At 46.9% G+C, this 26,589-nt stretch overlaps 2 protein-coding genes across 2 annotated transcripts in view; one reads left to right on the top strand and one right to left on the bottom strand.

Moving 5' to 3' along the window:
• Window positions 1–6,387, top strand: part of Agmat (agmatine ureohydrolase (agmatinase)) — a 10,224-nt gene extending 3,837 nt beyond the window's left edge. Inside the window, exons 4-7 of the mRNA XM_013022223.1 lie at window positions 1,361–1,556; window positions 2,714–2,893; window positions 4,993–5,077; window positions 6,314–6,387. Coding sequence (XP_012877677.1) covers window positions 1,361–1,556; window positions 2,714–2,893; window positions 4,993–5,077; window positions 6,314–6,387 — 535 coding nt within the window. The remainder of the gene's footprint in view (window positions 1–1,360; window positions 1,557–2,713; window positions 2,894–4,992; window positions 5,078–6,313) is intronic.
• A 3,312-nt stretch (window positions 6,388–9,699) lies between these two features.
• Dnajc16 (DnaJ (Hsp40) homolog, subfamily C, member 16) overlaps window positions 9,700–26,589 on the bottom strand; it is a 28,505-nt gene continuing 11,615 nt past the window's right edge. The window contains exons 4-13 of the mRNA XM_013022222.1: window positions 26,045–26,149; window positions 24,999–25,157; window positions 21,081–21,211; window positions 19,628–19,811; window positions 18,222–18,404; window positions 18,017–18,093; window positions 14,907–14,987; window positions 14,499–14,597; window positions 13,591–13,761; window positions 9,700–12,873 (exon numbers count right to left, since the gene is read on the bottom strand). Coding sequence (XP_012877676.1) covers window positions 12,477–12,873; window positions 13,591–13,761; window positions 14,499–14,597; window positions 14,907–14,987; window positions 18,017–18,093; window positions 18,222–18,404; window positions 19,628–19,811; window positions 21,081–21,211; window positions 24,999–25,157; window positions 26,045–26,149 — 1,587 coding nt within the window. The 3' untranslated portion in view covers window positions 9,700–12,476. The remainder of the gene's footprint in view (window positions 12,874–13,590; window positions 13,762–14,498; window positions 14,598–14,906; window positions 14,988–18,016; window positions 18,094–18,221; window positions 18,405–19,627; window positions 19,812–21,080; window positions 21,212–24,998; window positions 25,158–26,044; window positions 26,150–26,589) is intronic.

Genomic DNA, 26,589 nt, shown 5'->3' with positions numbered 1-26,589 from the left:
CCCCCCCCCCCCCGCCAAAAAAAAATTCTCATAGACTTTCCTTTCCCAGGCTGACTTCAAATCACCATCCTCAGATCTCAGCCTCCTGCTAGGAGGAGACATTACAGGCTAGGATTACAGGCATGAGCCACCTGCACCCGGTCTGGATTGTCAAAAGTGGAAATCTATAAGGATTTATCAATGATGGCTAAATGATCAAGAGAAAGAGATAGGATGAGATAGAAGGGCTGGGGTGGTGGGTGGCAGCTCCTGAATTCATTCTGGGGAGGGCTGGTGGGTAGGCAGCATCCTGGTTAGAGATGGTGGGGGCAGGCCTTGCCTCAGGCTGGGAGATGGAGGTGCGAGGAGCAGAGCTTCCTGCTAGTGCCATGGCTGGACAATGGAGGCTTGGCACTACTTCCGTCTCCACTGAGCTTCTGTCAGCCTGCACCCTCCTTGTCATCCTCCTGTAATGGCAGACAGGAAGTAGGGGTGTAGAGAGTACACTCTCTACAGTACAACTGTCCCAGTACAACTGTTTTCCCATGGGTTTCTTGAAGTCTGTTGCTCTTCCTAGATACTGAGTGACTTGAAGACAGAAACTGGAGGTGGAGGGAAGAGAGGAATAGAGGAGTGAATATGATCAAAATATATTATGTGCATGGCTGGGAATATCACAATGAAAGCTCTTTTTGTATGATTAATATGTGCTAACACATATATGTACACATATACATATAAATATAAACTTTTTTTGTGCTTGTACTGGGGCTTGAACTCAGGCCCTCATTCTCTTCCTTTGCTTTATTGTTCAAGCTATGCCTCTCTACCTCTTGAGCCACACCCCCACTTCCAGCTTTTTTGGTGGTTAATTGGAGATAAAGAGTTTCATGGATTTTCCCTACCTGGGCTGACCTTAAACTAGGATCCGCAGATCTCAGCTCCCTGAGCAGTTAGGATTACAATGAGCCACCAGCATCTGGCATAAAAATACTTTGTTTGCTTGTTTGTTTTTGTCCTATGTCCTGGGTGCTGTCCCTGAGCCTCTTTATGCTCAAGGTTAGTGTTCTACCACTTAAGCCACAGCACCATTTCTGGCTTTTTCTGAGTAGTTCATTGGAGATAAGAGTTTCATGGGCTTTCGGACCCAGGCTGGCTTTGAACTGTGATTCTCAGATCTCAGCCTTCTGAGTAGCTAGGATTACAGGCATGGTGCCTAGTATGAGAATACTTTTTAACAAATGTAGAGAGAAACCATTTGTGAAGACAGCTCACTGACACCCAGTTGTGACTTGCCCTCAAGTTTTGGTGATCTGAAAGGTGGATGTCTTGGGGCCCTCCCAGGGGATCCTTGGCCTCTGAGCTGCCCTGTTGTCACCAGGCATGGCCCTGTGGGGCTGCTGCATGTGGATGCCCACACGGATACAGCCGACAAGGCCCTGGGGGAGAAGCTGTACCATGGGACACCCTTCCGCCGCTGTGTGGACGAGGGACTCCTGGATTGTAAGCACGTGGTACAGATTGGCATCCGGGGCCCTTCCATGACCTTGGACCCTTACAGATACAACCGGAGCCAGGTGACATACCAGATATCCCTCCCACTCCCCCCCCTTGCTCCTCCAAAGTGCTGCCTTTTCTATAGTTTCCGCAGGGGTGTTACTGGTCAAGTGCAGAAAGCAAGGGTTGGGGGAGGCCTCCATGGTAGAGCACTTGCCCAGCCTGAGGCCAATCCTGGGCTCCCTCCCTAGCACTGCAGGAAAGCAAAGTTCAGAAAGTGTGAGTGGAAATGGCCATATTAGTGGACAGGCAGACATTAATGAGACAGAGGCAGTAGCCCCCTCTGAAGATGCTGGCTGGAAAGAGAGGAGAAGTCTGAACTAGGTTCAGGAAGGCTAGCGCCTTTATTCTCATCCTCATACTTGCCAGGCAGAAGCCCTTAGGAACATGGCACAAGACCCCCCATGAGAAGATCTCGTCCCTTTATCTGTGCCAATATTGGGGTTTGAACTCAGGGCCTCGCACTTTTTTTGTTCTTCCTGGTCCTGGTCTTGAACTCAGGGTCTGGGCACTGTCCCTGAGCCTCTTGGTGCTCAAGGTTATTGCTCTACCACTGGAGCCACAGCACCATTTCCATTTCTTTTTTGAGTAGTTATTTGGAGATAAGAGTCTGCTGGGGACTTTTCTGCCTGGACTGGCTTCGAACTGTGATCTTCAGATCTCAGCCTCCTAAGTAGCTAAAATTATAGGTGTGAGCCACTGGCACCTGGCTTCACACAGCTTTTTCCTTCAAGGCTAGTGCTCTACCATTTGAACCTTCTCTACTTCGGCTTTTTTGCTGGTTCAGTAGAGATAAGAATCTCTTAGATTTGTCTACTCAAGCTGGCTTCAAACCACCATTCTCAAATCCTAGCCTCCTGATTAGCTAGGATTACAAGTGTGAGCCATGAGTGCCTGATTCCCTGTGGTTTGGTTTTAGAATGCACCAAGGCCTGTGTTCTGGGCAGAGGTAGCTGGAAGATGTTAGCATGAACCACCCAAGTTTCTCACTTTTGGCTTTAGCAAAGCCTCTTTCTGATCCTGACCCCCAAGGATAAGAGAGGTAGCTTTGACCCTTTTTCTTTGCCTTACTTGTAAAATGGAGATCATAATTCCCCCTCATAAAGACTGAGGGTCAGACCCCGGAAGAGCTAAGGTGTGGGGTTGTCCTTGATCTCTAACTCTTCCTCCTCCTCAGGGCTTCCGGGTGGTCCTGGCCGAGGACTGCTGGATGAAGTCTCTGGTCCCTCTGATGGCAGAGGTCAGGAAGCAGATGGGAGGCAAGCCTCTCTACATCAGCTTTGACATAGATGCCCTGGACCCTGCCTATGCCCCAGGAACTGGGACTCCTGAAATTGCCGGTCTCACCCCAAGTCAGGTAAGGAGGCTCCCCTGGGGGAGGTGTCTGGGGGTGGCCATACTTAACTCTCCACTTTGCTGAGACGTGTGGTGAGTCTGCAGGAGCCATGATCATGTTTTTGTGTGGTGGTGAGGAGCCCAGGGCCTCCCAAGGCCTCATGAATGTTAGGTAGTCCTTTATCTCTGCATTCCATCCTCTGCCCAGGCAGGATTTAAAAGGAGAGTACAGGGCTGGGAATGTGGCTTAGTGCTAGAATGCTTGCCTTGCGTGGGAAACCATGTGGCTCACTCAAGTGGTCGAGTGCCAGCCTTGAGCATAAGAAGCTCAGGGGCAGTGCCCAGGCCCTGAGTTCAGGCCCTAGGACTGGTAAAATAAATACATAAATACATAAACAAAAGAAGAGTACTTCCAGGACCTGGTGACTCCTGACTGTGATTCTAGCTACTCAGGAGTTGTAGATCGAGGGTCAGTGCAAAGCCAGTCTAGGCAGCAAAGTCCCTGAAACTCTCGCCTCCAATTAACTACCCAAAAAGCTGGAAGTGGAGCTGTGGATTAAATGGTAGGGTCCTAGCTAACCTTGAGCAAAAAAGCTCAGGGACAGTACCCAGGACCTGAGTTCAAGCCCCAGGACTGGCACAAAAAAAAAAAAAAGAAAGAAGGAAAGAAAGAGTACTGAGGCTTTTGCTGCTCTCAAGGCTGAGGATAGGTGTGGAAGGACTAGTTTTCACAAGCGCTATCATTTTCTTTCTGTGGGAAGTGATATAAGTCCTTTATTTGATCTTTTTTTGCTTCTGGTCCATCTGTAATGAATTCACTGGGACACTACTGTAGTATCCTCATCATAAGAACATTAGCCCGGGGGCTGGGAAGTTGGCTCAGTGGTAGAGCACTTGCCTTGCATGCATGAGGCCCTGGGTTCGATTCCTCAGCACCACATAAGTAAAAAGAAAAAAGCTGGAAGTGGCGCTGTGGCTCAAGTGGTAGAGCGCTAGCCTTGAGCTGAAAGAGCTGAGGAACAGTGCCCAGGCACAGAGTTCAGGTCCCATGACCGGACCCCCAAAAAAAAAAATTAGCCCGGCGCTGGTGGCTCATGCCTGTAATCCTAGCTATTCAGGAGGTTGAGATCTGAGGATCGTGTTTCAAAGCCAGCCCAGGCAGGAAAGTCTGTGAGACTCTTATCTCCCTTAAAACACTAGAAAACATAAGTGATGCTGTGGCTCAAGCGGTAGAGCGCTAGCCTTGAGCTGAAGAGCGCAAGGATAACGCCCAAGCCCAGAGTTCAAGCCCCATGACCAAAAAAAAAAAAGAACTTAAGAACTTTAAATTTGGGGTTGCAGTTATAGCTTAGTGGTATAGTATATGAATAGCACACATGAGGCCCTGGATTTAAGCTCTAGCACCAAAACACTACACTCAATTTTAAAGGTGCACCCAGTGGGATTAACCATCTACACCAAGGATTTTAGCCACCCTGGAATCTAGCTTCAGTTGCATGCTGAGCTCACTCGGAACACAGGCCTTTGATTGATTCCTACCCTGTCCTTGACATATAAATAGTAGATCCTTTGAGATGTCTGTGAGGGAGTGCAGACTGACTATACCTATTCAGGTCACATATCTCCTAAGAAAGGGGGTGAGGGTCTAACTGCCCCTCTCACAGCCTAGCAATCTTCAGTTCCACCAGGACTCTGCTTTTTTGCCTGTAGGCTATAAGCCCTGGTTGACAAGGGTACTGCCTTCCTTCCCACTCCCACCCCAAGCTCAGTCCACACCTAACTCTTGTGCCTTTCCCATCATGGTGCTTTTGCCTGGAATGCTCTTGGCTAGTGCCCTCCTCCCCCTTTCCAGGCTGGTACCTGTGCTTATATTGCTTTTCTTGAAGCCCATAACCTACAAAACCAAGCTGATGATGGCTCATCTCCACCATCATACTTGATGCCCTCAGGAGAAGGGCCGTACATGAGTTGCTTTCCTCTCTGGGAGGCTCACCCATGTGGCCACACACTTGAGGGCGGTCCTAGGGTGGGCATAGGCTGGGAGCTGCCCACAGGATCCTGTACTGGTCACTCACTGCAAATGATCGCTCCTGTGAACAACTCACTTTCCATCTTGGATAGGCTCTGGAGATCATCCGTGGCTGTCAAGGTCTGAATGTGGTGGGCTGTGACCTGGTGGAAGTGTCACCCATGTATGATCTGTCTGGTGAGTAAGCAGGAAGAATGTGATCCGTGGGTGTCGATTATATTAATCTAGTGAATAGTAGATGATAGGTCCCCTTCGAGAGCTTGTGGGACCTGCAGAGGATGTCTTTCTGACACTGAGGAAAATAAACTTGTTAGTGCACACCTTCCAAGCATGTGCTAATTAGCTCTGACACTCCCTGGAGAGGTAATGAGGTACTATTTATTACCTTGCCTACCAGTCAGAGGAAGAGAAAGAAATCAGTTTAGGTTTGGGGTGATAGCACTCCATCCATCCCCTTTTGCTATTTCATTGAAAAGTGAAATTTCAAAGCATGTTTATATAAAGCAGGTAGTTGATTGATTAAGATCTTCAAGCAGACCACATCACAGTAATTTTAATTTAGAAGAGCTTACATTTAGAGAGTAGACAATAAATATATATCACTACATGTCTTCCTTTTTTTTTTTTGAGGGGGTTACAACTAAGGGTATAGTGTTAGGAAAGATCAGATGGATGAGAAAAGGAGTTAAAAGACTTCAACTAAGCCAGGCACTGGTGCCTCATACCTGTAACCCTAGCTACTCAGGAGGCTGAGATCTGAGGCTCAAGATTCAAAGCCAGCCCAGGCAGGAAAGTCTGTGAGACTCTTATCTCCAATTAATCACCAGAAAACTGGAAGTGGCACAATGGCTTAAAATGGCAGAGCACCAGCCTTGAGCAAAAGAACTCAGGGACAGTGCCAAGGTGCTGAGTTCAAGCCCCACAACTGACAGGAAAAAAAAGAAAAGAAAGACCTGAATAGATCGGAACAGGTTTTAACCAGTGCTGAAGAGGGACTCATGTAACAGAAAGAGGCATCAGAGAGACAAGGCCTGGAGAACATGGGGCTTTTGGTATTTAAGTATATTCACATAAGGCCAGAGGTGAAGCTTGAATGGGATTAGCTGGTAAGATTCTGGGGAGGAGAATTCTGGAAGGTGTGTGTATGGGGTGGGGGGGGTGTCAATGGGCCATGCCACAGGAGCAACATTGAGTTTTGGGAACAAACAGAGGCTCACCACAAACAACCCTTAATTTTTCAAATACTATCTCTAAATGGTGCTTGGTGGTGGCAGAATGCAGGGGGAGAGGAGGGCGGGATGCTCTGTGGTTGGGAGTCAGCGTTGGGAGGCCCAGAGCAGGGGCTGAGGAGTCTGGAAGCCTGGGCCCTTGGGTGTGAGGTCCTCCCATCATGCTTTGCTCTCTCCTTGCTAGGAAACACGGCACTGCTAGCAGCCAACCTGCTTTTTGAGATGCTGTGTGTTCTTCCTAAAGTGACCACGGCTTGAGTCTGTGCCCTTCAAGACAAAGCGGATTGTACTGCTGACACCGTCCCAAGAAGTGATAAGCAAGCAGTCTGTACTAAAGCATTTATGCCAATAAAGCTTTCTACTAAAAGTGTCCTTGATGGCTATAAAATAAGGACACTCTGAACTCTAACCCGAGCAACTAACATTTCTAGGAGTCTGAATTGCTTAAAATAGTGAAGCACTTCCGTGGCTTCAATTTTTTTTCCTTCCTTTGATGGAAGATAGCAGAGGATAACGGAGGAAGGGATGGAGAATTTCATTCAAGGGTCTCTCAAAATCAGAGGAATAAAATTTGTAAAAAAAATCTGTAATACTGTACAATAATATATTTGTACAGTAATACTGTACAAATATCCCATAATTCTGTATCGTTCTTTAAAATGTAGCTTCTCAGCTGGGCGTTGGAGATTCATGCCTGTGATCCTAGCTACTCAAGAGTCTGAGATCTGAAGATTGCAGTTTGAAGCCAGCCTAGACAGGAAAGTCCATGACTTTTCTTTTTGCCAGTCCTGGGGCTTGAACTCAGGGCCTGGACACTGTCCCTGATATTCCTTTGCTCAAGGTTAGCACTCTACCACCTGAGCCACAGCGCCACTTATGACTGTTTATGTGGTAATGAGGAATTGAACCCAGGGCTTCATCCATGCTAAGGCAAGTAAGCACTCTACCAGTAAGCCACATTCCCAGTCCCGAGAATTTAATCTCCAATAAACCACCAAAAAGCTGGAAGTGGAGATGTGGCTCAAGTGGTAGAGTACCAGCAGAAAAGCTAAGGGGCAGTGCCCATGCCCTGAGTTAAGTCCCAGGACCAGCACCAAAACAAAACAAAACAACAGCTCCTCTTCTGAGGAATTCATGGCTATATCTTGGTCTTAGAAGCATGTGAGCATAAGTCAGTGTAAAAGAAAATAGGGGAGGGGCTGGGAAGGTGGCTCAGTAGTAGAGCGCTTGCCTTGCATGCCTGAGGTCCTGGGTTCGATTCCTCAGCACCACAAAAGCAAAAAGAAAAAAGCCAGAAGTGGCGCTGTGGCTCAAGGGGTAGAGCGTTGCTCAAGTGGTAGAGTGCTAGCCTTGAGCTGAAGAGCTGAGGGACAGTGCCCAGGCCCAGAGTTCAGGCCCCATGACCAACAAAAAAAAAGAACAACAAAAAAAAAAGAAGGCAAAAATGCTCGACGGGAAATGTACTCGGTACCTTGCTCATGAAACTGTAACCGCTCTACGGTATTTTTACAATAAAAAACATACAAAATAAAAGAAAAGAAAATAGCATAGGGCTGGGAATGTGGCTCAGTGGTAGAATGCCTGCTTAGCATGCATGAAGCCCTGGGTTCAATTCCTCAGTACCACATACAACAGAAAAAGCTGGAAGTGGTGCTGTGGTTCCAGTGGTAAAGTGCTAGCCTTGAGCAAAAGCAGCTCAGGAACAGTGCCCAGGACCTGAGTTCAAGCCCCAGGATTGGCAAAAAAAAGAAAATAGCGCAGCCCAGCACCAGTGGTTCACACCTATAATCCTAGCTACTCAGGAAGCTGAGATCTGAGGATTGAGGTTCAAAGCCAGCCCAGGAAAGTCCATGAGACTCTTATCTCCAATTAACCACCAGGAAACCAGAAGTGGTGCTGTGGCTCAAGTGGTAGAGCATTTGCCTTGAGCTGAAGAGCTCAGGGACAACACCCAGGCTGAGTTCAAACCCCACAATCGACCAAAAAAAGAAAAAAAAGAAAAGAAAATAGCATGCAGATCCCTGTAAGAAACTTTCTGCTCAGCCCAGCAGTGCATGGAGTGCCTTTAGCACCTGGCAGAACCTTAATGAGACGTCTAATCCAACCCTGTAAGACTGTTTTCCATCATCTACTCTCCAAGCCACCACTTTCCCTTTGTGGATAACCCTTTCCAAAACTGTTGTGCTGACTGTAAGCATGTGTAGTATTACACATTGGTTCAGTTTTATGGATGATGCATCTGATCAAATTATCTTCACGCGACGCAAGAGCTAGCCCATAGTCATCACACATTAAAATAGTTTATTTGTTTCCAGTCCATAATATTCTTAAAACAAAATAACATCAGCTTCAGTGCTTTTCACAATACAAAAAAATAAAACTCAAAACAAAAAAACTGAAAGAAAATCCTCAAACATAAAAAAAGACAATTTGCCAAATTAAGTTACTCCTAAGAGTATCAAAAGTGCAAAATCTAGTCACCTTCTTCTCAGATGTGTGTTCCAAGTGCAGTCCTCTCTCCTAGCCAGCTGAGGCCGAGGCAGCAGCCATGACACTTGTGTGTATTCTCCAGGGCCTTGGGCAGGAACTACATTTCTTCGACACCAACTTTTATTATTTTATTGTTGTGGTGCTAAGGCTCAAACCCAGGGTCCCAAGAATGCTAGGAAAGTGTGCCACCACGGAGCTACATCTCCAGCCCCTGTATCTACTTTTAAGGACTCCTACTTTATTATTAATCTTCCAATGGAACGCAGGGCCTTATACATGCTAGACCAGCACTCTGCCTGAGCTACATCCTCTAGCCTGGGATTTTACTTTGGGAAAACAAACAAAAAGTTTCAGTGTTTACTTCTGATCCCTATTGCCAGACAAAGCAAGCCACTTAAAAGTACAGTCTGGGGCTGAGGTGTCTCAGTGGTAGGGTGCTTGCCTTGCATGCATGAGGCCCTGGGTTCGATTCCTCAGCACCACATAAGCAAAAAGAAAAAAGCCAGAAGTAGTGCTGTGGCTCAAGTGGTAGAGCACTATCCTTGAGCTGAAGAGCTGAGGGACAGCACCCAGGCCCAGAGTTCAGGCCCCACAACCAACCAAAACAAAAGAAAGCACAGTCTGGCCCTATTTCTTTTTTGTGTGTGTGCTAGTCCTGGGACTTGAACTCAGGGCCTGGGCGTAACCTCTCCACTTATTCACTCAAGGCTGGCATTCTTACCACTTGAACCACAGCTCCACTTCTGTCTTTTTTTGTGGTTAAGTGGAGATAAGATACCCTGGGTTGACTTTGAATATTGATCCTCAGATCTCAGCCTCCTGAGTAGCTAGGATTACAGGCATAAGCCACAGGTACTTGGCTCCCTGTTTCTTTCTTTTCTTTCTGTCATTCATGGGGCTTGAACTCTGGGCCTAGGAGCTGTCCCTCAGCATCTCCGCTCAAGGCTAGCACTTTACCACTTGAGCCACTTCCCGTTTTCTGGTGGTTTATTGGAGATAAGTCTCATGGACTTTTCTGGGCTGGCTTTGAACTGTGATCCTCAGATTTCAGCTTCCTGAGTAGCTAGGATTACAGGCGTGAACTACTGGCACCTGGCTCCCTATGGGGGAAAAAAAAAAAAAACTATGTATGGAGGAGAGTTACAAATTCTTTAGAATGGCAATAAATAAGAGGCTATGAGGATGAAGAGGCTGTGGATGACAAGAGCAACTCATGGAAACTATGACCAAGTTGTCTGTGGTAGCCATGTTGGGAGGAGAGAGTAAGGTATCTTCTAGAACGCAGGATGTCCTGCTCATTGAAATGCTGCTCAGGGCCCACAACCTCTGAGTGAGACAAACTGTGCAACAATACCTGTGCAATCACAAAAGCATCTTTTGATGCGGGCATGGATTTTACTAAGACTAGCTTTAGGTCAGTGTTCACTCAGCTACTAAACATGATACGTCAATAGACGAAGACCAAGGATTTAAAACCAAAGTTGGGTCCTGTATGATTACAGAAATCAGGAGAAATGCTGGCATTGGCTGAGCATGGTTTGGCTCACATTTGACACAGAAGTAAACAAATACCCGGAAACAACATTCAGGAGAACAGGCTGAGGTGGCAGTGTATGCCAGGAATTCTAGCACTCGAGAGGCTGAGACAGAAGGATGGTGAGCTTGAGGCCAGCCTGCGCTGCACAGTGAGACCCTCTCACAAACCCCAAAATTAGAACAGCAAAGCTCCCAAGTGTCCCCTGGGGGCACATGTCTATTAGTCCCTAAATAGGTGTGTGCTGAGTTTGTGCTGACAAGAATATTGTCAATTCTATCACCACCATCCTCTTGGGTAAACAGAAGGGGTAGCTTTTTTCTTTTGGCTACAAACTTAAAAAAAACAATCTGGGAAAAGTTTTGGTTTTCAGAAATTATAAGTCAGAAAGTTCATTAGTACCAAAGATTTAAAATACAAACCTACCACTGAACCAAAACTACTCAAGAGCAGCTTGACCATTAACAACCAGAATATATATATCAACTACCTTATTACTTTTTTTAGAGGGGAGAGGGGGACTGGAACTCAAGGCTGGATATGCTCAGCCACTCAACTATATCTGCAGCCTTCAGGAAATAATTTTCAAGTCTGCATATGGAGGGCCCAGTGGACTTTACTGTTTCTACCTGAGCCAGGGACCCTGACTTGCGGCACCAGAGTCAGCGTCCATGTTCAGAGGACCAATGAAGAATGAAGCCTGGCAGTGATTTTTTTTTTTGTTTTTTAAAATTATTTTTTTAATAAAGCTATAGATTTGATGAAAACTACAGGAATTCTTGGGTTCAAAATGATTTTACCACTTAACCACTGTAGCTTGATGTTCAAATGATTAGGATCCGAGTGGCTTTGTTGAGAAAGCGATTATGATTAAAGAAATAGTAACTTCATCAATGTCCCATCCCTGATTTGTGCCCTTCACCTTGTGAAAGGGTATTTGCTGTGACAGTAAAACAAGACCACTTTTGTAAGTTGTCCAAACTTGCTGGTGGTCTGGTGCTAAAAACAGAGTGCCCTCTAGTGGGGCTGTCATGACTGGCTGGAGCCCAGGGTACTGAGGGCACAGCCCACCTTAGAGCTGGGGGAGCTGATGATGGGTGTGACCTGACACTGGGAACGGCGTGTAAGGGAGAGGTGAATCAGTGAAGTCGGGACACCAAAACACGGGCCACAAGTGGAAAGGGAGCAGTGTTCAAAATGGAGTCTAGAATGAGTCTTGACTCATCTGTCATTAAAAACAACAACAACGAAAACCAAAATGACTTGTAGATACAGCACTTTGGGGATGACGATGTTCAAAATGCAACTGTTGAGAGAGTTTAAGTTCCTTGGTACAAAGATGCATCTGGCATTTCACTAGAAAGACACCAGGGAACCAGGAGGCTTCACCCGGCTCCAGGCAGGCAGGAAGAACTTGTCTTCGGTTTAACATCTACTGGCTTTATAGCAGCTTATTTATCTACGTTCAGAGAACAAGATTACAAGTTATGGCTCCTAAATATCCATACCCTAAAATTGATGGAGGCAGAAAGGCATCTGAAACATACAGGCCAGTGGCTCAGTCTTACAGTACATCTGGTGGGCAGGCCCCATCCCCTGGCTCGGGTGGCCAGTGGGCCGTGGGGAGGCCACCCACAATTCCAGGAGAGCCTCCCAGCAGTCCCTTCCCTCTACGTAGGAAGAAAGTCAGCTCATCTGCAGAGCCCCCGCTCACTCTTTTCTTTGCAAAGCCGTGCCTGGCAAACTTGTGGGGGATACCCCCAAAATACATTTCTCAGCTGCTCGCTCCCAGAACAACCACCCCACCAGACTGATTGTGTGGAGCTAGGCTGCTTTCAGGACTTGGGGCCCTGTGGCTGCAGTGGGCCATTCCCTGGTAGGAGCATGCGCCGTGACAGAGGTAAAGGCCAGGACCAGGCTGTGGCCTGGGGTGGGGGTGGGAGGTAAGGCCTATGATCCCACCTGACCTGCACTACAGGTAGGTCCTGCTCAGGGTCAGGCCCTCCACCATATGGGACAGGATGGGGCAGGAGGGGAGTGGGAGCCCGGGACAGGGCTGGCAGAGTGGAAGGAACGAGCAGTCTATTTTAAATAGTGTGGCATTCAGATGAGGACAGGGGAACCCAAAGGCAAGTGTTCTTATTTAGGGAATTCAAACCTGTCCTAGGTGAGGGCAGGGCAGAGGAAGAATCTTCTAGGCATTGTTCTGAAGAGTAATCCTAAATCTCTACTCTGTTCAGTGAGATAGCTTGAGTCCTGAAAATACCTGTTTCCTGGGGCATGTTAAAAATCAGAGGAGTTCGCATCTCTTTTAGAAATCGACTCAGTCTAGTTCTGGCCACGATGGGATATAAAACCTCTGTAAGGATCCTTCTAGCAGCCGCTCCATCCACAAGGACAGCTTGCTCAACTTGCCTTTGATGGGCTTGGACCCCACGCAGGAAGACTTCCCCCGAGACTCGCCCAGGTGGAGGGAGGAGTCCAGATCGCTGCTCACCCCCATGGCCTCTTCCTCTTCCATTGTTTTTTGGGGCTTGAAAAGGCAGAAATATTTCTTATGGCCATTCAGAGCTAGTACATAACCTGTGTAGTCCCGCTCCATGAAATGCTTGTCGTACTGGTTTGGGATGGGGGCTGCATCTTGAGCAAATTCCAGCAAGTACTCCAGCCATTCCCGGTGTTTGTCCAGGCTCAGGAAGGAGAAGTGCAGGCAGCTGCTCCTGCAGGGGGGACACAAGGGGTCAGGGCCTGACGCTCCTCATCAGGTGATCAATACTCCACATAGACGGGAAACAGGGAAAGGCTGTGTCAGTGGGGCCCAAGGACGTCTGTGTGTGTGTGTGTGTGCACGCGCACGTGTGTGCATGCATGCAAGGTCTGGAATAGCCATATCACCCCTCTCCTGGGCAACACCCATGCACTAGAATCCTGTCAAACTCAGAGCACAGAAGTAGCAAAGCTCAGCCCTATTAGAGGCTCATACAGGGACATGAATTCAATCTCTTCAGTTCAGAACCAACAAAACATGAATCAAAGGGGAAAAGAAGTCTTTCCCAGGAGCCAGGCACTAGTGGCTCATGACTGTAATCCTATCTCCTCAGGAGGCTGGTTTCTGAGGACCACAGTTCAAAGCCAGTCTTGGAAGGTATGTCCATGAGACTCTTATCTCCCATTAATTACTGTGGCTCAAGTGGCAGATCACCATCTTTGAGCTAAAAAGCTGAGGGACAGTACCCAGGCCAAGTTCAAGCCAGGCACACACCCAAAGTCCCCCATGATGGCTTAGGAGTAGACACTGGGAGAACCCAGCCAACGTCTTGCTCCATGGGAGGTGCTGCGTGGCCAGAGAGGGTGCAAGGGTCTAGCAGCACCCCTCTCCCAAGTGGCCTCCTCCCTCCCCCTTCCTTTCTCACACCAGGGCACATACGGGTACCTACCCAGTGAATGAGTAGACCTCGAAAGCAAATTTCTGCAGCAGGCTGTTCTTGGTGGAGGCCGACAGGATGAGGACCACGTTCATGTGGCCAGGCCTCAGGCGCACCAGGTTGCTGGTGTACGTCACATCTGTGAGTTCAGTGACCTCCACGAAGCCTTTCTTAGGAATCCTGCTGTGGAGAAATGTGGGGGAGGTAAGGATGACCACAGTGGGAAGGCAGAGGAAGGGGAGGGCAGGAGAGGTGGGGGGGGACAAACAACACCTCTACTTTAGAGACGCTGTGTTCTGACCAGACTGGGAAAGCTACTTAACACTGTCTACCGCATTTGTAGTATGGGGTGCAAGATTCAATGGGGGACCCTGACTTGAAACAGCCTTTCTGATATGGTTTCCAGCGGTGCAAGGCTGCTTTAGGACAAAATGAAGGAGGCATGGCCCCTCAGCCCGATTCTTTGTCTACTCAGTCCCTCACTGGGGAGCCATCTAGAGTCATGAGTTAGGACTCCTGCTTCTGGCTCATCCACCACCTCCCTCATGTGCTTTCCCCTTCCTGCCTTCACTAGTCAATTTGAGATCAAGAAACACATGTCATGGATGTAAAAGATGAAATCCCAGCTCTGTTCACAACCTGTCTCACAACCTGTCCCATGAGGTCCAGGTCTAGAACCATCTATTTGTGACCACATGTTGTCACAGTGGCATTTTTTACCCGTGACTTTTTACAAGTTTTGCATGGTGCATCATTCTAGATGCAGGATTTTTAAATTAGGGATGCTCAACCTGTATCTAGCTCTCACACACAGGGGGAGGCAGCTTCTATGCTGCCCACAGGCCCTGCTGTCAGGCTGTGCAGGCTGGGCATCATGGCAGGGGCTGAGGGCAGTGGAGGGTGCCATGTGTCAGGAAAACCTGCTGAGGTCTTTGGTGAAGCTCGGCTCTGTCTTCCCGGTCTTCTCAGGGACTTCCTCTTTTTCTGGGGGCTGGGACTCCTGCTCCTCATTCGAGTCACTGAGGAATGTAAAAAGGAGTATTTCAGAGAAAGAGGATGGAGCTGGTGCCAGTGACTCACTCACCCCTACATCACAGATACCCATGACACTGAGATCTGACAATTATCGCTTGAAGCCAGCCTGGGGAGAAATGTCCAAAAGACTCTATCACTAATGAGCAAAAAGTTGGGCTGGAGGCATTGCTCAAATAGTAAGAGTACCAGCTAAGGAGCAAGAAAGCCAAGTTAGAGTGCAAGGTCTTAAATTTAAGCCATGGTATCAGGAGGAAAGGAAAGTATGAATGACTGTGAAGGTTTGAGGCACTTACCTGAAAGCCTGGACGATGACAGTGCCAAAGAGGATGAAGAGGGCTGAGAAGATGAGTGACAGCAGGGGCATCATCTCCCGCCTGGAACAAGCACACCGCTGCGTTAGCGCCTCAGGGGCTGGGAGTTAAGAAGCTTGTACATCAATAAACAATGCCCCCTAAACAGGCTACTTTGGGATGGTGAAGGGGAGGCAGACTTTCCTTAGGGTTCTAACCACAGTCCTGATCCCAGAAGTCTAGTTTTGCATGTTGGCATTATCAGAGTGAGCTGCCCATGTGGTAAGACGGGTCACAAGGCAGTTATACTCTACTCATGGACCAACCTCCTCATGCTGGGGAAGCACTGAACAACATTCTGGTGAATGAATTCAGTTTCACTGATTTTCTTATTTGGGGCAGTATGGGGGATTGAACTCAGGGCCTCACGCTTGCTAGGCAGGTGTTCCTCCACTTGAGCCATCCTTCTAGCCCTTTTTTGGACAGTATCATCCAGAAATGGCACAGAATAGTGGAGCAGGGAACAGAGGGGTGAAAGTCAAGCTTTCAAAATTTCCTATATAGGGGCTGGGAAGGTGGCTCAGTGGTAGAGTGCTTGCCTTGCATGCATGAGGCCTTGGGTTCGATTCCTCAGTACCACATAAACAGAAAAATCCAGAAGTGGCACTGTGGCTCAAGTGGTAGAACACCAACCTTGAGCTGAAGAGCTGAGGGACAGCACCCAGGCCCAGATTTCAAGCCCCATGACCAAAAAAAAAAAAATCCTATATAATTGTTTTAGTTTATGTTATTCATCTTACTTTATGCCAGTACTGGGGCTTGGACTCTGGGCCTGGAAGTTGCACTTGACTTTTTTACTCAAGGCTGGTGATCTACAACTTGAACCTCGGCTTCATTTATGGCTTTTAGCTGGTTAATTGGAAATAAGTCTCTGTCACAGACTTTCCTGCCTGATCCTCAGATCTCAGCCTCCTGCGTAGCTAGGATTACAAGCATGGGCCACTGAAGCCTAGCTCCTGTCTTTCCACTTCCCTCCCTTCCTTGCTTCCTTCCTTTTGTCGGTTGTGGGGCTTGAACTCTAGGCCTGGGCACTGTCCCTTAGCTCTTTAGCTCAAGGCGAGTGCTGTACCACTTGAGCCACAGTGCCACTTCTGTTTTCTGGTGGATAATTGGAGATAAGAGCATTACAGACTTTCCTTCCCAGGCTGGTTTTGAACTGAGATCCTCAGATCTCAGCCTCCTGAGTAGCTGGGATTACAGGCATGAGCCATTGGTGCCCAGCCCAAGTTTTGCTTTCTAGAAGTCCAGGTGGGGTACAGCTGGGGTACCCTTCCCCAACCTGCAGGAAGGAATAGTCATTGACTATAAAGCAATTCCTGCTACATGGGAGACACACAAAGATGACTATGGGCCAACCCTAGCCCTGGGTAAAAAAAAGTACAAGCCGGGTGCTGGTGGCTCACACCTGTAATCCTAGCTACTCAGGAGGCTGAGATCTGCAGATCGTGGTTCAAAGCCAGCCCAGGCAGGAGAGACCGTGACACTCTTATCTCCAATAATCCACCAGAAAACCGGAAATGGCGCTGTAGCTCAAGTGGTAGAGCGCTCGCCTTGAGTTGAAGAGCTGAGGGACAGCGCCCAGGCCCAGAGTTCAAGCCCCACGACCGACAAAGAAAAAAAAAAAAAGTACAGGACTAAAGCTAGGTGCTGGTGGCTTACACCTGTGATCATAGTTACTTAGGAAGCAGAGACCTGAGGATTATGGTTCAAAACCAGCCTAGGCAGGAATGTCTATGAGATTTTTTTCTTTTGTTGTGGAACTTGAACTCAGGGCCTGGATGCTGTCCCTGAGCTCCTTTTGCTCAAGGCTAGCATTCTATCACTTTGAGTCACAGCTTCACTTCAGGTTTTCTCGTGGTTAACTGGAGATAAGTCTCATGGACTGGCGGGCACCAGAGGCTCACGTTTGTAACCTTAGCTATTCAAGAGGCTGAAATCTGAGGATCGCGGTTCAAAGCCAGCCTGGGCAGGAAAGTCCATGAAACTTTTTTTTTGTTGGTCATGGGGCCTGAACTCTGGGCCTAGGCGCTGTCCCTCAGGTCTTAGCTCAAGGCTAGCACTCTCCCACTTGATCCACAGTACCACTTCCAGCTTTTTCTGCTTATGTGGTGCTGAGGAATCGAACCTAAGGCCTCATGCATGCGAGGCAAGCACTCTACCACTGAGCCACCTTTCCAGCCCCAGTCCATGAAACTCTTATCTCCAATAAACTACCAGAAAACTGGAAGTGGCGCTGTAGCTCAAGTGGTAGAGTTCTAGCCTTGAGCTGAAGAACTGAGGGACAGCGCTCAGGCCCAGAGTTCAAGCCACACGACCGACCAAAAAAAAAAAAAAAAAAGAGTCTCATGGACTTTCCTTCCCAGGCTGGCTTTGGTTCACAAATCTCCTATGAGATTCTTATCTCCAATTAACCAGCAGAAGTAGAGCTGTGGCTCAAGCAATAGCCTGATAACCTTTAGTGAAAAAGCCAAGGAGTGGTACCCAGACCCTGTAAGACCCAGAACTAGAGGTGGACAGTGGTGACTCATGCCTGTAACCTGGCTATTCAGGAGGCTGAGATCTGAGGATTGATATTTGAAGCCAGACCAGGCAGGAAAGTATGTGAGACTCTGATCTTCAATTAACCACCAGAAAACCAGAAGTGGTATGGTGGGTAGAGTGCTACCCTTGAGCTGAAGAGCTGAGGGACAGCGCCCAGGCCCAGAGTTTAAGCTCCATGACTGACCAAAAAAAAAAAAAAAAAGGTCCAGAACTAGCACAAAAGAAAGAAGAAAAGTAAAAAACATGAGACTGAAAAAATAACATAAAGCAAAAAGGACTAAAAGGTGTGTTCCAAGTAGCAAACACTTGCCTACTAAGTGTGTGAGGCCCTGAATTCAAACTCTCTACTACCAAAAAAAAAAACAAAGTCCAATTAAATTACTGAAAGAGAGCAGCTGTTGGAAATGTACCATCAGTTTCCCACTGACATCTACAGGATGGGCTCTTCCCAAAAGATAAATGATAAGGCTGAAATCAACTGAGAAAGCAACCCTCGCTAGCTATCTTCCTACCAGTTGTTGTGAAACACGCTATCCCAGATGTCTTCGAGGTAGTCTGAGGCAGAGTAGAACCACCGCAAGAGGAACATCTGTCGGGAGAGAAAGTGAGACGGTCAGTCAGGACTGAATGCAGAGGGAGAGCTTCAGCCTGACACAGAACTGTCAGCAGAGCCCGGCGGCCAGCCTCCCCTCCGAGATCTGAGGCCAGGATGCTCACGGGGGCAAGCTCATCCATCAACTCTGGAAGCACAGCCTCTGAGGACAGAAGGGCTGGATCTTTCCGCAGCTGGTCAAGGTAACCCAGAAGGACAAATCTGTCACTTTCACTCCCGGTCCAGGGGTCTTCCAGCGTTTTATATACCACCCTTCCAGCTGTGTTGCGCCTTTCTAATATAGACACCTGTGAGAACAGAAGAAAACCATCACAAATCTCAAAAGCAGCCAGGTGTGCTAGCACATCCCTGTAATCCTAGCAATTGGCAGTTGGGAGGATCACAGGTTCAAGGCCAGCCTGGACTGCATAGGTAGACTGCTTCATAAAAATAAAAGCCCTCCAAAACCCAAAAACCAAAAGAGAAGCCTCAAAAGTATGCTATAGCTATTTAGAAATCAGCAATATGCTCAAATGTAAATGTTAGGGAGAGCCAGGCGCTGGTGGCTCATGCCTGTAATCCTAGCTACTCAGGAGGCTGAGATCTGAGGATCGCGGTTCAAAGCCAGCCCGGACAGGAAAGACCGTGAGACTCCTATCTCCAATAAACCACCAGAAAACCAAAAGTGGCGCTGTAGCTCAAGTGGTAGAGTGCTCGCCTTGAGCTGAAGAGCTGAGGGACAGTGCCCAGGCCCAGAGTTCAAACCCCACGACCGACAAAAAAATAAAATAAAATAAAATAAATGTTAGGGAGACTAATACTTGCAGAGACTAAAATATTTTTTCTTTTTTAGGGGGCAGAACTGAGGTTTGAACTCAGGGCCTTGTGCTTGCTAGGCAGGTGCTCTACCACCTGAACCATATCCCCAACACTGATTGAAAAATTTCTGACAGAAGAAATTAATATTACTGTTTAATGAGATAGAGTCTCATTAAGTTGCTCAGTGTGGTGTTGAATTCCTAGGGTCAAGAGATCCTTTGGTCCTGAAAGCAATTACTTTTAAGGCCTTTTTTTTTGGTTAGTCATGGGGCCTGGGCACTGTCCCTGAGCTCTTCAGCTCAAGGCAAGTACTCTACCACTTGAGCCACAGCACCACGTTCAGTTTTTTGGTGGTTTATTGGAGATAAGAGTCTCACAGACTTTCTTGCCCAGGCTGGCTTTGAACCGTGATGCTCAGATCTCAGCCTCCTGAGTAGCTAGGATTACAAGTGTGAGCCACAGGGGCCTAGCAAGGCCTTCCCCCACCTCACCCCCAAAACACTTTGTTCTTTAACTTCTGACTTAATGTGGATTTTTCAAGAAAGGAAGCCTTTGTGGTTTTTTGGTTGTGGTGCTTGAACTCTGGGCCTGGGCTCTGTCCCTCAGCTCTTCAGCTCAAGGCAAGCACTCTACTACTTGAGCCACAGTGCCACTGTGGAACAGAGGGCCAGGGTCTTGAAAAGAGCACAGGGTCAGGAGAATTAGGGCTCACCGCTGACTTCCCCTGAAATGCCTCACTGTTGGGGAGCAGGGTGCTGGCGAATTCCTGCTGCCGGCCACTGTACACGTGCACAAATCTCACTGTGTCTTGTGTGTTTGCCAAGGCGAAGGACAGGAAGGCCTCAAAGGCTTTGCTCATCTTGGTGGCCTCTGCAGTCAGCAAGACCACACAGTACCTGCACAAGCAAAAGAGAGCAGGTTACACCCAATCTTGGGACAGGCCCAGGATGCAGAAGGCCAGTGGAGAGAAGAAGGGGAGACCCATCCCATTGTACAGACTGCCAGTGAAAGCTGTCATATATAGTGGATGGAAAGGAGACTCCGAACTTACCAGTGACCCTCTCCTTTTCCCGAATGCTGGTGTTCCCCCAAACCCAACTCCAGCTTGGCCTTTAGGACTTTCTTTTAAGGGGCTTTTTGTGTTACTGAAGGTCCACTTCCTTTGCGAGTCTTATTAGGAGTGGTTTTTTTTTTTTCTTATGTGGTGCTGGGGAATTGAACCCAGGGCCTCATGCATGCAAGGCAAGTGCTCTACCACTGAGCCACCTTCTCAGCCCCTGCGAGTCATATTGGAAGCTTAGTCATTCATTCATTCATTCATTCATCCATCCATCTATGCAACCAAATACTTATCAAGTACTTACTATATGCCAAAACTTACTCTAGACACTTACTATATAAAATAGACTGCATTCCTGCCTTTGTGGAAGTCAGTCTAGAGAAGAAGCTAGGTGTTAAATAAATAAATGGCTATCTCCTAATAGCTAACCACAGTGCTATGACAAAAACAAGAGGAGGAAGAAGAGAGAGGCCAGTGTGGGTGGGAATCATATTTTGACAGACAGATTGGTCAGGGAAATGTGGAGCAGAGACCTGAATTAATGAGTCACGAGAGCATAGACTGGCCTGAACGAGGCCCTTCAGAGATTACAGGTGTGTGCTGCTGGCGACTGCTGGTCCAGATATCCTTTATGTATGACATAGCCATAAGTTGAGAACCCCTAATCCATCAGTCTGAGAAGGTACAATAAATGTTTCCCTGTATTTCCAGGCTTTTCAAAGACTGTGTAATAATACTTTGTACTGAATATGTATGCCTTGACCTTTCCAATTCCCCATTGTTATTTATCATGTCCTCAGTGATCTCCCTTTCCTGGATCCTCTGCAAGACTCGCAGAGGCTCAGCATGAGTGAAATGCTGTAGCAGGGATAGCTGTCACTCCAGGCTTTACCAACCAAGCCTTCTGTACTCTGAAGACTCTGATGATCTGCATCTCGATGGCCTCTCTAATGCCAGGCTTGATCATTCAACAATTTGGACCTATCTACCCCTAACCTCTCAGTCAGCCATTACTCAGTGGCTGAGGAATCAACTGGATCCCAGGGTGATGCTGAACTGTCCTTTAGGGGTAGGCCCTGTACTGGGCCTAGCTCTGTGTTCTTACTTCCTCTGTCGGTGAGAGCGCTTCACGGGGCAGAGTTCATGGAAGAGCTTCTGGCTGGTGAGACGGGCTGCCAATAAGTACTTGTTCTGGGTGATGAAGTCATCAATGACATGCTTCTTTAGCCCGCGCGCCTGCAGGGAAACCAAGAAAAATCAAGAAGCTCTTGTCCCTCCACGATGTAGAAACAGCCCATGGGAATGCATTTTGCCTCCATTCTTACTAAAAATAATGACACATCAACCATATAGCCAAGTAAGGGAATGCTTGTACTTGCTTGTACTTAATTAAATCAAAACACTTACCTGTATTTGGAAATTAAGAAGGATATTTTGAATAAGCCACTGATCTAAGAAGTAGGTTTTCTAACACTGGATAGGTTTTTGATTCATTCACTCATCCAAACCCTGAGTACTTACCAGATAAATACCATTCATCAAGCTTTGAGATACAGAGGTAGTAGCACTTGGAGGTTAATCTTAAAATAATATTGAGCTATATGGAGTTGTGGTCCCAGTTACTTGGGGACTGAGGTGCCAGGACAGCTAGAGTCCAGGAATTCAATGCCTGATTGGATAAAATAGTGAGACTTTGTTCCAAAAAACAGCCACAATTAAAAATTAATTAGTAAAGCTGCGTACTGGTGGCTCACACCTGTAATCCTAGCTACTCAGGAGACTGAGGTCTGGGGATCATGGTTTGAATCCAGACTGGTCAGGAAATGTGAGATTTTTATCTCCAATAAATCACAGAAAATGCCAGAAGTGGTGCTGTGGTAGACCACTAGCCTTGAGCTGAAGAACTGAGGGAAAGCACCCCGGCCCAGAGTTCAGGCCTCACGACTGGCAAAAACAAAACAAAACAAGAAGCTCAAGTACAGTGCCCAGGCCCTAAGTTCAAGCCCCTAGACTAGCCAAAAAAAAAAGAAAGAAAAAGAAATACAAGAAACTATTATCAAGGAATGGCTCGCAAATGTTGCTGGAGTTGGAAGAAAAAGTTACTTTAATTTGAAAAATTAGATAGGAGTAATTTCTAAAAAATATATAAATCTGAAAAAAAAGAAAAACTTGTTACAGTTACGTAATGATAAAAGTAATCACAAAGTCTTTCCTTAAGACTCAAGTTTTCAGGCTAGGAATCTGGCTGAGTTCAAACCCAAGAACTGGCCAAAAAAAAAAAAAAAAAAGATCAGTTTTTGCCCAGACTAGCCGACAGCGATTCTCATAGTTACAGTTCCCCTGTAGCTGGAGTGACACATATATACTGCCATGACCTGTGTATTGGTTGGGGTAGGATCTCATGAACTTTTTGCCTGAGCTGGCCTTGAACTTCAATCATCCTGATCTCCACTTCTCACATAGCTGGGGTGATAAGTCAAAGTCAATATTTAAAAATCAATTGCAGGGGGCTGGGAAGTTGGCTCAGTGGTAGAATGTTTGCCTCACATGAATGAGGCCCTGGGTTTTAGCACCACATAAGCAGAAAAAAAAATGCTGGAAGTGGCACCGTGGCTCAAGTGATAGGGTGCTAGCCTTAAGCTGAAAAGCTGAGGGACAGCGCCCAGGCCCAAAGTTCAGGCCCCACAACCGACAAAAAAAAAAAAAAAATCAATTGCAGAGCTGGGAATGTGGCTTAGTGGTAGAGTGCTTGCCTACCATGCAAGAAGCCTTGGGTTTGATTCTTTAGTACACATAAACACAGAAATCTGTAAGTGGACTATGGCTCAAGTGGTAGCATGCTAGCCTTAAGAGAAAAAAATATCAGTTGCATTACTTTACCCAACAGAAAATTTAAGAGACGCTCTTTTTAATTTTGGGTCAGGTCGTGGGGCCTGAACTCTGGGCCTGGGCGCTGTCCCTCAGCTCTTCAGCTCAAGGCTAGTGCTCTACCACTTGAGCCACAGCACCACTTCCGGCTTTTTTCTTTTTGCTTATGTGGTGCTGAGGAACCGAACCCAGGGCCTCAGGCATGCAAGGCAAGCGCTCTACCACTGAGCCACCTTCCCAGCCCCAAGAGATGCTCTTTTTAGCAGTATAAAAAGATGAGGTTCCTAGAAATAGGCTGATAAAATATAATTTAATCATATCAATATGGAAGTAGTGGTGTTTTAGCTCAGTGTGCTTGCTAGGCAGAAATATGTGATGTGATGTGTGTGATGTGTGTGTGTGTGTGTGCGCGTGTGCGTGTGTTCTCGTGTGCTGGTCTCAAGGCAGCTTGAACTCAGAGCCTGGGGGCTGTCCCTGAGCTTTGGGGTTCAAAGCTAGCACTCTACCATTTGAGCCATAGCTCTACTTCTGGCTTTTTGGTGGTTAATTGGCAATGAGTCTCTTAGACTTTTCTGCTCAGGCTGGCTTTGACCTGCAATCCTCAGATCTCAGCTACCTGAATGCCATCAGCATTTAGCTGATTTTTACACAGAAACTGTAATACCTACTGAGATGTACAAATGACTTAAACAAATGGAGTAGGTACATCATGTCCACTGGATAGAAGGCCTTGATTTTTCTGCATGTCTAAGTGACTTAATGAGCTAATATAAACCCAAGTAGTTTCTTGCTTTAATTCGATGTAACCTGCTGGAATTTAAAATATATACAAAAAGAATTACCAAAGACCCAGAATAGCCAAGGTAGTGTGTGTTTGTGTGTGTGTGTGTGTTGCTTTTTGGGTTTTTTTAGAGGAACAGCTTACTCTAAGGAAAAGGAAAGAAATGTACATATTACCCCATGTGGAAGAGATAGTTGTACTGTCAAAGCTCATAGAATTCACCAATGTTATAGACCATTGATGATGACAATTTGCCTTGTGAATGTTAAAACGTGTTTGTGACTTTAAGTATCACTATCCCACAATACTGCGAAATTTGTGACATTTATGTAATCAATCTCAATAAACAATTATTTTTTTTAAAAAAGAGCTTATCCAGAGCAGGGAATGTGGCTTAGTTGTAGAGTGCTTGCCTAGCATGCATTAAGCCCTGGGTTCCATTCCTTAGTACCACATAAACAGAAAAGGCTGGAGGGGCTGGGAAGGTGGCTCAGTGGTAGCGTGCTTGCTTTGCATGCATGAGGCCCTGGGTTCGATTCCTCAATACCACATAAGCAGAAAAAGCTGGAAGTGGCGCTGTGGTTCAAGTGATAAGAGTGGTAGCCCTGAGCACCAAGAGGCTCAGGGACAGAGCCCAGGCACTAAGTTCAAGCCCTAGGATGTCCAAAAAAAGAGAGATCTTGTCCAAAAGCTAAATCACACTGAACAGATTTTTTCCTATCAGATATCACAACTATTTCCGAATGACTAAAAAGTCATCCCCAGCAATATAGGAAAGCAAAAGGAAGATCAGTCCAGATTGACCTGGCATTAAGCGAAACCTTGAATATAACCAATGCAAAAAGGGGCTGTAGGAGTGGCTCAAGGGTAGAATGCCTAACAAAAGTGAGGCCCTGTTAGCACAAAAGCTTAGGGACAGTAAAGCCCCATGACCAATAAAAACAACAATAAAAAACCAGAAGAAGTAATGGGGAAAATTCTGGTTTCATATACAACACTAAAAATGCCAAAAATGCCTAAGTGCATGCCTGGACTGTGATCCACCTATTTTAGGCTTCCTGTCCTAGCTGGGATTGAAAGGTGTACAATACCACTCCCAGCTTCTTCTCCTGATATGGAGCCTTGAGGACTTAGCTGCCTAGCTCGGCCTGGAACTCCCTTCTACTGATCTTAACCTTCTATGCAGCTGGGATGACAGACAGGTATCACAGCACCCAGCTACTGGTTAAAAAAGGGTCTCCTATATGCCTAGGATGCCTCTAATTACAATCCTCCCCGCTCAAGTCTCCTACGTAGCTGGGATTGCAGGAGTGAGTCACTGGCACTTGCTGCTCTGCTCATTTTACTGCTTAGTGGCATGAAGGCTTGACATACCTGGATCATGTCAGCTGGCTTGTTTATGTGCTCCTTGAAGATGAGGATGGTGGGGGCCTGGACATTGATATTGTACTGTCTTGCCATCTCCTCAGCCCCTCGAAAGCCGGCATACACATACCCAAATGATAAGTAATCTTTGTATGCAAAAGCAGTCAACTGTGAGGGAAAAAGGAGAGGAAGAAAGTAAAGTCGGTAGCATGGTACTTTATGTACAAGGAAAATAGGACCCATTTACATCCACACTGGGGTGAAGACCCACCAATATACCTCATACCCATCCAGGAGTTCTGTAGCTTTGCAGCTACAAAAACTTATAGCTACAGAGGTAAACACCACCTCATTCCTTCTTTTAGAGAGAAAGCAAAATAATCATTTACTGAACATGGGTGTGAGCCACGGAGTGTCCAGGGCATTGATGCGGGACAGTCCTCTCCCACGCATGTCACAGTACAAGGAGGTGTGCTGGAGTTGTGGTGTAGGGGTACACAGGCTGCAGGGGCGCCATGTACTCCCCACACAGCAGTGCAGCGAGACCCTGGCTACGTCGCATGGCCACTGTACACCTCTCTATGTATGCATGTGTGCCTGTCTTGGTCTAAGACCCTGTCACTCGGCGTTGACTGCTGAAGGCAGTGGAAGGACAATGAAATGTCTGGCTTTTGAGTCTTCCTCCTGTTTGAAACTCTTAGGTGCTGAGAATCTCTCATCCTGATGCTCAAGATGAAGTGTTCCCGTTTCTTAGTACACTCATAATGAGTTATCTTGGGAATGAAACCAAGTCCAAACACAAAATTCATCTGCTTCACACACACCCTGTACACATGACCTGAGGGAATCTTATACAGCATTTTCAGTGTGCCTGCATTCTGACTATGACATGAGGTCAGTCACCTATATGACTTTCTATTTATGGTACCATGTTAACACTCAGGAAACTTCAGTCTTTGGGTTTCTCTATTAGGGATGCTCAACTTCTATTTACAAAAAAGATGTTCCAACTTTCCACCAAAAAGCCCAGACCATCCTCCCAGCGTGTGAAATACCTTATAGAGCAGCGGTATTGAGGGTCCCTGGTCGAACAGAAGGACGTGGGGTTTATTTTCTTGCTGCCAGCCAGTGAGGAATCTGACATAATTTTTGCTTGTAACCTTAAATTGGAAATAAAATGTTAATTTCAGAATTTAACTCTCTCTCTCTTTTTCCTTTGCTGGTACTGGGGCTTGAACTCAGGGCTCTGAATGCTGAACTACGTGAGCCAAAGCACCACTCCTGGCTTTTTGGTGGTTAATTGGCAATAAAAGTCTCATAGATTTTACTGTGTGGGTTTTTTTTTTTGTTGGTCCTGGGGCTTGAACTCTGGGCTTGGGCACTGTCCCTGCGCTCTTCAGCTCAAGGCAAGCACTCTACCACTTGAGCCACAGTGCTACTTCCCATTTTCTAGTGGTTTACTGGAGATGAGTCTCATGGACTTTCCTGCCCGGGCTGGCTTTGAACCGAGATCCTCAGATCTCAGCCACCTGAGTAGCTAGGATTACAGGCATGAACCACTGGTGCCCAGCATATGGGTTGTTGTTGTTTTTTTTTTTTT

This window comes from Dipodomys ordii, unplaced genomic scaffold, assembly GCF_000151885.1.
Source record: "Dipodomys ordii isolate 6190 unplaced genomic scaffold, Dord_2.0 Scaffold61, whole genome shotgun sequence".
Taxonomy (NCBI): Eukaryota; Metazoa; Chordata; class Mammalia; order Rodentia; family Heteromyidae; genus Dipodomys; species Dipodomys ordii.
This window is presented reverse-complemented; position numbering and strand designations above follow the sequence as displayed.